The sequence below is a fragment of the Vipera berus genome (genome assembly GCF_964194415.1).
Source record: "Vipera berus genome assembly, chromosome: 4".
NCBI classification, from domain to species: Eukaryota; Metazoa; Chordata; class Lepidosauria; order Squamata; family Viperidae; genus Vipera; species Vipera berus.
In genome coordinates this window covers 20,840,948-20,852,968 of record NC_138206.1, presented here as the reverse complement: position 1 = coordinate 20,852,968, position 12,021 = coordinate 20,840,948, and the positions used below count along the sequence as shown (strand labels likewise).

At 40.3% G+C, this 12,021-nt stretch overlaps 2 protein-coding genes across 16 annotated transcripts in view; both read left to right on the top strand.

The window, feature by feature from the left end:
• CRYL1 (crystallin lambda 1) overlaps positions 1–9,084 on the top strand; it is a 262,310-nt gene extending 253,226 nt beyond the window's left edge. The window contains exon 9 of the transcript XR_014026242.1: positions 9,010–9,084. The gene's annotated coding sequence lies outside the window, so the exon portion shown is untranslated. The remainder of the gene's footprint in view (positions 1–9,009) is intronic.
• Positions 9,085–9,238: 154 nt separating this feature from the next.
• The window catches only part of PSPC1 (paraspeckle component 1), a 61,231-nt gene continuing 58,448 nt past the window's right edge, over positions 9,239–12,021 (top strand). For 12 of the 15 annotated variants that reach the window (XR_014026458.1, XR_014026459.1, XR_014026460.1 and 9 more), the window contains exon 1: positions 9,239–9,885. Coding sequence is in view for 2 of the 15 variants with exons in the window: in XM_081327921.1 (XP_081184047.1) it covers positions 9,511–9,885 (375 nt within the window). In the remaining 13 variants the exon portion in view is untranslated. The remainder of the gene's footprint in view (positions 9,886–12,021) is intronic. The other 3 variants (XR_014026469.1, XR_014026470.1, XM_081327920.1) reach the window with 2 other exon arrangements.

Below are 12,021 nucleotides of genomic sequence, written 5' to 3'. Positions count from 1 at the left end.
AATGGCAACCAATGCAGGTCACAGAGCAGATGTATAATGTGTGTCCATCTAAGGATGTACATGATTGCCTGTGCTGCTGAATTTTCCACCAGCTAAGGCTTCCAATATTCTTCATCAGCAGTCCTATGTGCAGCACATTACAGTAGTTTGGGAGATGACAAGGACATGAGTGACTGTGAGCAGAGTCTCATGATCCAATAATGGGCACACTTGCATACAACATGAAGTTGTGCAAAACCCATCCTGGTCAATGTAGTGTATGCAGCTAAAGCATACACAGGCTGTCAGCACAGCAGGGGGCTGGACAGCTCCAGGCTATAACCGCATTTGGCGGGAAAGCCTAGTTTGAACAAGTTTGACAGCCCCGGGCTATGGCCAGCTCTGGCGGGAAGCCAGGGTTTAAATCTATTGGTCACCTGCACTGGCGGGAAGCCCAGGTTTGAATCCATTGGTTGGTATTCACCTGGGCAGGTATAAAGATATGCCAGGTAACCCCCCTTTCCCCAGCTTTGTTCCTGACCTCAATAAAGAAGTTATCACACAGCTGAGTGTCCGTCTCTGTGTGCGCCCACGCTACTTTACAGTCAAGACTGCCAAGAACTCCTTAGACAGGAGTTGTATGTCCAGAAGGATCCCAGATTACACACTGGGTCCATTTGGGATAGTGTAATCCAATCCAGAACCAAAGATGGTAAAGGTCCTGGACTTGGTATACCCTAAATCCATGTCACTCTGTCTTGCCAGGAGTCCGTGGAAGCTTGCTGTTCCTTAACCAGACCTCTACAGCCTCTAGGCACCAACACAGGATATCCACAGCACTGCTTAATTTGCCAAATTGAGAGATATAATTGAGTATCATCAGCACACTGATGTACCTCATCTTGTGGTGATGGAAGATATTCCCCAGAACTTTTGTGTAGATGTTAAACGGGACAGCATCAAACTCTGGCATACCACATAATAGGAGCTGAGAGCAGGATCTCTTACTCCTGGTCCACACTGATTAGTTTTAGCACCTTAAGAAGAGAACCGGCACAATACTGTGCCCTCCACTCCCACTCCTCAGAGCTGATCCAAAAGGATACCGCGTTGATGGTATTAAAATTGACTGAGAGCTGACGTAGAACCAAGATGAAAGTACTACCCCATCACACTTCAGCCAGAGAGCATTCAAAAAGATGACCAATGTGTTTCTGTCCCATGTCCAGGCCTCATCTACTTAATCCTGTGATTGCTGAAGCTGCTGTGCAACCACCTTCTGCATAACCTTCACTAAAAAAGGGAGGTTGGACACTAGAGTGCAATTGTCCAGTATGTTTGAATCCATCGATGGTTACTTGAGGAGTGAACCAATGTCTCTTTAAGAGGTAAAAGGGCAGTCGCCGCTCTCAAGAACGAATCACTGCCAAAATCCATCTACAGGTGATACTCGAAAAATTAGAATATTGTTCAAAAATTCATTTATTTCAGTAATGCAACTTAAAAGGGTAAACTAATATATGAGATAGACTCATTACATGCAAAGCAAGATAGTTCAAGCCGTGATTTGTCATAATTGTGATGATTATGGCTTACAGCTCATGAAAACCCCAAATCCACAATCTCAGAAAATTAGAATATTGTGAAAAGGTGCAATATTCTAGGCTCAAAGTGTCCCACTCTAATCAGCTAATTAAGCCATAACACCTGCAAAGGGTTCCTGAGCCTTTAAATGGTCTCTCAGTCTGGTTCAGTAGGAATCACAATCATGGGGAAGACTGCTAACCTGACAGTTGTGCAGAAAACCATCATTGACACCCTCCATAAGGAGGGAAAGCCTCACAAAGAAGTTGGATGTTCCCAAAGTGCTGTATCAAAGCACATTAATAGAAAGTTATGTGGAAGGGAAAAGTGTGGAAGAAAAAGGTGCACAAGCAACAGGGATGACTGCAGCCTGGAGAGGATTGTCAGGAAAAGGCCATTCAAAAGTGTTGGGGACTTTCACAAGAAGTGAACTGAGGCTGGAGTCAGTGCATCAAGAGCCACCACACACAGACGGATCCTGGACATGGGCTTCAAATTTCGTATTCCTCTTGAAAAGCCGCTCCTGAACAACAAACAACATCAGAAGCGTGTTACCTGGGCTAAAGAAAAACAGACTTGGTCTGTTGCTCAGTGGTCCAAAGTCCTCTTTTCTGATGAGAGCAACTTTTGCATCTCATTTGGAAACCAAGGACCCAGAGTCTGGAGGAAAAACGGAGAGGCACACACTGCAAGATGCTTGAAGTCCAGTGTGAAGTTTCCACAGTCTATGTTGATTTGGGGAGCCATGTCATCTGCTGGTGTTGGTCCACTGTGCTTCATTAAGTCCAGGGTCAATGCAGCCGTCTACCAGAAGATTTTGGAGCACTTTATGCTTCCTTCTGCAGACGAGCTTTATGGGGATGCTGACTTCATTTTCCAGCAGGACTTGGCACCTGCCCACACTGCCAAAAGCACCAAAACCTGGTTCAATGACCGTGGGATTACTGTGCTTGATTGGCCAACAAACCCGCCTGACCTGAACCCCATAGAGAATCTATGGGGCGTTGCCAAGAGAAAGATGAGAGACATGAGTCCGAACAATGCAGAAGAGCTGAAGGCCACTATTGAAGCATCTGCAGATGCAATGTTAAATACTTGTACTAAAAAAAGGGTATAGAAAGAATGAACTTCTGAGCTTGTTGCAAAGCTGTATATAAAAATTATTTTGAATCTGTTCTCAGTTGGTGGCAATGACAGTGAGATAAATTAGTGTTTTAGAGCCTCAAAAAATATAATTGATTAAAAAGATCGCCTTAAAATTTAGATAATTATTTCCCACCAGCTTCAGTTTTCCATGAGCTATAATACAGCAACCAGGTAAGACACCAGGTGCTTGGATAATTACAGCATTTCAGTCAGAGCTCTGAATGGCTGGGTTCATATATAACAGTAAGCTATTACATAATTAATTATATAATCCCCTCTTGTCCTGCTAATGTTGTGTTATCATGATGGAGGCTAGCATGTTCTATTTGCCGAATGCCTGAAGTGCAGTCATGTGACCATGGAGGGAGCAGGTGTTGAAACTTCAGAACTGAGTTTGTACTAAGTATCTTGGGGGATGGGTTCCAAGTGATTCTCATCACTAAGCCATTATCTTATTATATTCAGGGACAGATTTTCCATAGTGCACAACTGAGGGCTGTTACAGGGACGGATGAAGTGGTTAATTAAATAGGAACATGGAATTTTGAGATTGGATTAGATATGACATTAAGTTGCCAGAAGGAATAGGTGAATAAAAAGCACTGTTGTAGAACACTAATCCTGGCAATGTGCCTTAATTACATTCTTACTCTCCATTTTTTCCCCTGTATTTTTTTTTATTTTGTGTTGTATCTTTTTAAGTTGTAAGCTGAAAGAGTCTTTTATATCAGGGCTTTTCAACCTTTTCACCCATTGTACTACTTTTAGGATATGGCAATATCCAAGTACCACCAGTCGCCTAGCAAGGTGTCAAAAACTTGATGACCAAAAAAAAAGGAAAAAAGTGATGAAGTACAGGTAGTCCTCAACTTACAACAGTTCGCTTAGTGACTGTTCGAAGTTACAGTGGCACTGAAAAAAGTGCCCCCCAAGCCACAGCCAAGCAAGACACCTGACTGCCTGCCTGGCGGTGCTCTTCCTCCTGTCCGAGTTTTTCATTGTTGTGAGCATTTCTGTTGAGGATTGGCAGCAGGTGGGGTGGGGGTGGGGTGTTTAGTTTTTATCCCCCCTCCATCTGCTGGGTGGTTGCAGCAGGTTTTGGTCACTTCACATGACCCTGGGACACTGTGACCATCATAAATATGAATCAGTTGCCAAGCATCTGAATCTAAATCACAAGACCCTGGAGATGCTGCAACATTCCAGCTGATCGGCACTTCTGGGCTCAGCAGAAGTGCCAGGATCAGCGCTGAGCTCCAGCTGGAGCCTGGTGCTGATCCTGGCGCTTCCGCTGAGCCCTGAGAGCCCTGCAGCTCCAGCCATCTCTCACTCAGGCTTGTCCAGTGCTGCCACCAGTTCAGCTCATTCCCCTCCCTCGCTACCACTTTTCTAGGATGGTCGCATACCACTGCCAGGTGACAATGTACCACTGGTTGAAAAGCCCTGTTTTATATGAAGCCAGCTTTTCCAGCTAAAAAATGGATTATAAACATTTAATACATTGAGAATAATTCTGTGAAATCATGGAATGTATGTATGTATTCCCCTTTGAGGAGAAGAAACACAAGTTGCTACTATCCAGTTTCACATGAGGAATCCTCCTCTAGCTGTCACGAAAGATGTTCTATTGAATATCTTGGTAGCAGGGGAGAGAGAAACTGCAGATTAAACCTTGATCATATGTCCTCTGCCACTTAACCTTGGAAAAAAGCAGATTTAAGTACTTGGATGGTGACCACCCTAAAATCTAAGGGTTGTAGGATAGACAGAAAAGTTTTAAAAACATGCTTTAAGAAGGCAGTGGCAAACTACTTCTGTACAGTTGCCAAGGAAACTAGATAAATATACTCATTTAGTCATTATGAATACATTTAATTAGTTTGAGAAGCAAAGGAAAATAGAGGACAGAAAAGATGGCAGCCTAGATAGAGATATGTAAACCTACCACTTCATCATGGGCTTCTTCTCTCCATTTCATTACCCTTCTTATGTCTTTTAGAGTAGATGTTTATGAATAGAAACTACCTAATTATTTATTTTTATCACCCTCTAAGGCACCGATGTCAAACTCACTGGATCACATGATGTGTTGCGACGTATTACTTTTTTTGCATTGCCGGAGCTGGGGTGGGTGCGGCCTTTGCATGATGCAACTGCCTCGTGGGCTGGCAGTTTGACACCACTGCTCTAAGTGTTTAATTTAAAATAGCCAATAGTTCTCAATGAACAACAATTAATAATTCCAGAACCACAACTGATTCTGGAATTTTGGTCATAAGTCATTACCAATTGTTAAGCAGGTCACTGCATGACTTGACTTCATTTTACAACAGTTTTTATGATGGACATAAAGTGATTCACCACAATCATTAAACACTTTTGCTGGAAACCCAGAGAAAAGTAGCAAGTTGCAATCATCGGATCGTGGAACATGAAACCAACTGCAAATGCAAGGTGTTGCCAAGTGCTCAAAATGTGACCACATGGCCATGGGAGGGGGTGCATGGCAATTGTAACTTCAAGGATAGGTTTTAAGAAACTTTTTTGTGGTCTGGGTGCTCCATTACTGGAAGTTTTCAGAAATGAACTGGACAACCATTTGACTGGAATGGTAAGATTTCCTGCCTTGAGCAGGGGTTGGACTAGAATACCTCTGAGGTCCCTTCCAGCCCTATGATTTTATATTCTATGTTTTAATTATGAATGCTCATTAAGCAACCAGTTGTTAAGCAAGGACTATATGTAACAGGCAGTCATTGTTATTTATGGTATTTGTGAATTTGCCTATTTGTTATAATTTATTTGTAACCCCCAAATCAATACTCACAACATGTTTCCATTTTTCATAGACGTGCTGAGTTGCCATTCTGTGCACATCTGCCTTCTCTTAGTGGTCTCATTAGTTAAAAGTGATCATGAAAAGTAAGAGTTTTCTAAAATAAAATTTTAAATGCTTAATCTTTGTTCATTTATTTTAGCATTTTATTTGTAAGAAACACACACACATATTATATAAGGTATCCTTAAACAGAAAGACACATAAGATAAGATTATGTATTGATCAAATGATGAAAATGATGTGACCAGAGGCTGGCAGAAACCTACTTCTGCAGTGGTTCAGTATTTGCAACTATTTCAAAGAACTATTGCAAATAACAAGAATTTACTGTGATTTATTTATTTGTTTCTTATAATTGAACATTTATATTGCATTGAAATCATGTTATTGTTTTTTCTGTATATCTGCTATTTTAGAAGACTATCATTAACATTCACAAAATGAAGTACATGTAGTCCTCAACTTACAACCACAACTGAGCCCACATTTCTGTTGCTAAGTGAGAGTTAAGTAATTTTGCTCCATTTTACCACCTTGCCACAGTTAATTTGCCACAGTTAATAACACATTGTTAAATGAATCTGGCTTCCCCATTGACTTTGCTTATAAGAAGGTCGCAAAAAGGGATCATGTGACCCTGGGACACTGCAACTGTCATAAATATGAGTTAATTGCCAAGTATTTGAATTTTGATGAGGATGTTCCAGCTGTCTTAAGTGAGAAAAACAGACATAAGTCACTTTTTTCAGTGCCTTTGTAACTTAGGGTGGTCACTAAATGAACTGTTGTTAAGTCAAGGACTATGTATATCCATTTAAGTGTCCGGTTCCAGTCCAAAAACAAAGCAATTTTGCACATCATTTAATTTAAAGTATATTTTAAAGTTTGCAGACTCAGTTATCCAGGCCATAGCTACCATTCATAGAATATAAAAAGTATCACATAGCAAAGTGTGTTAATCCTCTCAAAATGAAAATCTGACTGAAATTTCAAATAAAACTGACATAGTAATATCATATGAACCTTCCATTACAATCCTAAACTTGGAGGAGAGAAAATATGCTTCATATTTAATAAGACAAGTCCACTAGAGGGCAGAAACTGCTCTATTTTTCTTTTTTTTTAAATTATTCAACCTGAATAAATCAATTCTCAGAAATATATGTAATATTTTTATAATATGAGAAATACAAAGGCAAGAAAATTTAAGTCAACTATTTCCCAAAATAATATAAGAAAAAGAAAGATAATTCTTGGTATACAAATGCATTGGTGAACAAAATGTTTTGGAAACTAATATAGAAAGAAAAAAAATGCAATTACTTTTGCTTCATTAAAGGCAATGCAATCTGCAACGCATGTAGAAATATGAACAGACCATTTCTATATAAGATAAAATTGGTATTGTAACCAATTATAGTAAAAAAACTACTTGTAACATAGTCTGTGTGGCACTACTTTAAAAAATCTTTTACAAGCTTCATTGACTTGTGAAATGAAACTTCTATTTGTCACTTAGACATGCAAGACTGATTCTGCATCTGGTAATAATTAAAAACATTCAAGAAGACAATATAACTAGGACTGTAGAGAATTACTTATCTGATAGTGAAATCACCATTTTTCTCTTGACAGAATGGATAAAACAAGACATAGCTAGTTGGGTTCAAGTTTATGTTCTTGGGTTAGTCTTCAAAATTTCAACAGAGTTGCCATCAATATCTATTCCATTCTGAATTTTTTAGAGGAACAAAAGGAGAACTATGTTGGATATGGATGAAAATAATTTCATCTAGCATTCTGTTTCCATAGTATTTAAACAACAACACCAATAGGAAGCTCATTGGTATAAGATAGATTATAAATATTATGAAGTGTTCTTATTGGAATAAATCTTTAAAAGTTTGCATGGCAAAGAAAAATTATGAAATAATTTATAGAAATAAAATAATCAAAATTAAATATTTATCACCCATTTACATAACCCATTCCATAATAGCCACCATTTTAAACACAAAGTTGCTGATCAAGAATCTGTTCTAACAGAAATTTCTTAGGTATTAAAAGTCTAGGAAAAGCTAATTTTCTCCCCAGTTAATTCCCATTTTAGATATTGTCATGTAGAAGCCTTGTTCTTATATGCTCCTGATATTGGGAGCATATAATACGTAATTGATAGCACTGAGTGCAATTTAGGATGTTGGTGTTAATCTTTAATGGTTGGCACCTGAATATCTACAGTTAATGGCTGCAGACGTCCGAAAATATAAGCCAAACATACTAGATTTCATTAGAACACCTGTTAGTTAATCCTACATTTCTAGATGAAATGAACCAGGACTAATCACTTGTTTCTGTGTGGCAGCACTGTTGCTCTTGAATGATCTCCATCAGTAATCCCCAACTGGACAGCAGACTTGCCTTTTTGATTACAAGACTTTAGGAAGTTATTAAAAACTAAAACTTTTATTACCATTTTTCTGAACAGTTTGTAGCTATTGATCCAGTTTTTCAAGTCAGCTTTCCTTCAGACATTGTGGGTGCTTTATCACTCAATTTTTTAAAGAAGAGACTGGACAGCCACTTGTCTGACAAGATATAGGGTCTCCTGCTTGAGCAGGGGACTGGAGTAGATGAAGACCTCCAACGTCCCTGTTCTGTTGTGGGTTCTTGGAGACATTGACCAGACTGATCTAATGCAACACGTTTATTGGTGAGAAGAACAGAACTGAATTCAACCAACAAGACTGACGTGCTGTCACTAGGTGGCAACCAATCAAATTCAAAGCTGGTTTTCCTGCTCAAATACAAACTTGTTTCCCTCTAAAACAGTTGGAGACACATTTAAATCAAAACACATTAACTGTTAATCTCAGTACATAACATTCCCTTCCAGCTCTATTCTGATTGATAGTGAATGGGAATGTGGAAGTGCAGAATCACTACAGTACTAGCACATGCAGGTCACATGGATAGCCCTCCTATGTAACTAATCTAGTCTTATTCATACTCCTTGCCACAAAAGGTCTTTTAAGGTCACATATTTTAATCTGTAATCATTCTTAGCCTTGAAGTTTTGTGCCCACTGCACAGTTGCCATGTTATTTATTTCCGGCTTAGACTGAACCAAGATGAAGACTTTTCCTTCAACAATAATCAAGCTGAGAGAACACGAAGGACTTAGCTTGGCAGCCAGATATGCAGAATTAGTTCCAACTATTCAAATACTTTGGCCACCTAATGAGAAGGAAGGACTCACTGGAGAAGAGCCTAATGCTGGGAAAGATTGAGGGCAAGAGAAGGGGATGACAGAGAATGAGGTGGCTGGATGGAGTCACTGAAGCAGTAGGTGTGAGCTTAAATGGACTCCAGAAGATGGTAGAGGACAGGAAGGCCTGGAGGAACGTTGTCCATGGGGTCGCAATGGGTGGACACCACTTCACAACTAACAGCAACAACAGTTCCAACTACGAGCATTTTAAACATTTGTGCAGTGATAGGAAAGGCCTCATATTTTCTAGGGTCCCATTAATATATTTTGCTTTATTCTGGTTTGTTATGTTTGTATAAACTACACTACTTTGCTTTGTGAACTCGGATAATTGTGATGTTTCCCAGCAATTCATGCTAAAGCACGCCTCAAGTAAAAAGGCGGGGTCTTCCTGCCACTCTATCGGAAGCGTATTGCGCAGGCGCGCCCCGATTCTTACTCGAACATGATGCCTGGTAGCGTTTCAAATCCTGTGCACATGCGCACCAAGAAAGCGAGAGGCGGGGCGATGTTACTAGTCGTCTGTGGGTAGTGATCTTGCCGCCATTTTGGACTTTCTTTTTTTCCCCTCCCCTTCTCCTTCTTTACAGCAATCGGAAAAAAAGCAGCGATTGAGCGGAGAGCTCTTGGTGCGTTTTCTTTCCCTCCTTTCGGTCTTATTTGTGATCCGCACGGTTAGAAAACTCGAGCTATGTCCGCCAGCAGGAACCTCAAGCAAGTGAGGATTGAAAACAGTTCTCCGGCGTCGGCTCCTCCGATGAGCATGGTGGGCGGCGGCCCTATGAAGGCACTGAGGGGTTTGGAGCAGTCGTCCGAGAATGAAGCTTTGGCCGCCGCTAGAGCGATGGTGAAGGAAGAAGAGGAGGAAAGCAGCAGAGGCTTTACCGTCGACATTAAGAGCTTCCTCAAGCCCGGCGAGAAGAGCTATACGCAAAGATGTCGCCTCTTCGTCGGGAACCTTCCCACCGACATCACCGAAGAGGATTTTAAACGCCTTTTCGAGCGCTACGGGGAGCCCAGCGAGGTCTTCATTAACCGCGACCGCGGCTTCGGCTTCATCCGCCTGGTGAGAAGCTGCGCCCGCCATTCTTGGCGCTTGTGTGAGGGCGCGAAGGAGATTTCTCCCCTCCCCGTGAAATAACTGCATGTCTCTCGTGAAACATGCCCGCCTCCTCCCTGGAGGGGGGGATTTTGCCGCTAGCGGCGGAGCCTGGAGCCCCCCCCCTCCCGCTTCAGGGGCCGGGCGTGAGCCAGGCCGCCCTGATCGCTTTGTCCTTCCTTCCTTTGGCTGAGGTTGAAACTCGCGAGTATTTACAACGCGGGCGCCGCTATTGAAACGTTCAAAGATTTGCCCGGTTTAAATGGAGTTTCCTTTAAAGCAGCGTTTCCCAACCTTAGGAACTTGAAGATGCGTGGACTTCAACTCCCAGAATTCCCCAGCCAGCTATGCTGGCTGGGGAATTCTGGGAGTTGAAGTCCACGCATCTTCAAGTTCCTAAGGTTGGGAAACGCTGCTTTTAAAGTACTCTTCCCAGTGGTGAAATGAAGTTAAATAAAGCGTTACTGAAATTCAGTATTGCGGCGACCATCCCTAAAAGGGGTTCTACGTGTTGCTGCTGTTTGCGCTTTCCTTCAGTTCTTTGTCCACGTGTTGGTCGCCGTTGCTCTCTAATAATTGAAGTATACTTTTCTAGACGCAGTATTGCAGAGAGGGGCATGGTTCTGTATTTTCTTACAAAATAATAAAACAGTTTCTACCATCGTCATAATACCTCCAGGAGCTTTTCTCCTCCATCTTTCGGGAGGCACGCAGCAATAAAAATATGCAGAAAAAAAGTCGATCTCTGAAACCCAGATTGTTGGGGGCAATAAGCTGACTTTGTAATAATGCCGCTTGGGGGGGGTGTCCTGAAAGCCCTAATAAGCAGGCATATACATAGAATGAAGGCTATTGCTAAGCACATTGATTTGTGCTTAGATTGTAAGCCGCCCTGAGTCTTCGGAGAAGGGCGGGATATAAATGGGATTTAAAAAAAATTATATCTTTTTTTTTTGGAAAAAAATTGTATTCTTCCAGTTTGTGTATTGATATCCTTTAGGAAGATGACATAGAACAGTACAGTGACTCATAGTACTTTCCAAAGCATCTTTAGCTTCTACTGATAAATATTAAACTGTTTATGGGGAGGACTCTGTTTTAAAAAACTATGTTCTTTACAATTGCTTCGTTTATTGAAAGTAAAGCATAGCATTATCAATAGAACTGGCTCTCATAACCCTTGCAGTCTTATCTACTTAACATTTTCTAAAGATTAATACTTTTCTAAGAAGACATTAGTTTATAATACTTTGCTGTTACTTTAGATTTCCTGTTAAATATGGTTTATTTTGGAAATGTTCCGTTAGTTTCTTCTTAAGAGCCTCTTAGAACTGTGGAAGTGTTTGATCGTAGTTTAGGTATTTTTATTATCTTTAAACATCTATAACTTGTAAGATGGGTAGCCATATATATGTGATTAATAAATCTCTAGATCAAGACCACCTTTTTGAATTTACTGAAATATCTGGATCTGAATGGTTGGAAGGGGTTGTCTTAGTAAAACTAAGAAACCGGCACATTCCAGGGTATGTAAAGAATAAAGTTGTTCTGATAATGCAACTGGAGCAGTGGGTATGGCTGAAAATTGGTCCATAGTGTTCCTATACCCATTTAAATTAAAAATGGAGCTGGCTTATTTAAACAGACTTTCAGACCAGTTGGGTTATGGGTATGCTAATTTTTATTTTGTTTTTGCTGAAAACTTAGTATAATACATAATTGTTTTGTGTGCTTCAATTCTTCTGAGCTTTTATGCTAATTCAGGTACATTTTAAGAAAAATCTGATTGATGATTTGATTAGTTTTGGAGGGCATACTAATTTTTTTAAATGAGTTGTTTTGTATTCTCATTTTGTATTAATGCTAGTGTGACTAATACTAGCTTTAACTTTAATTATCCAAGGCATAGTTCAAGGCAAAACACAAATGTGCTGTGGCTTACCACTACGGCCGAACACTCATTTTGACAGCTATAGCTTGTTCTTAGCTATAATTTGATAGGTGTTAATTAAAACATTGAAAAAAGTTATATACTCTGCTTTTACTTTCTATTGAGAAGGAATATCTGTTGAGTCTCAGATTATTTTCATTTGTAGCTTTTAT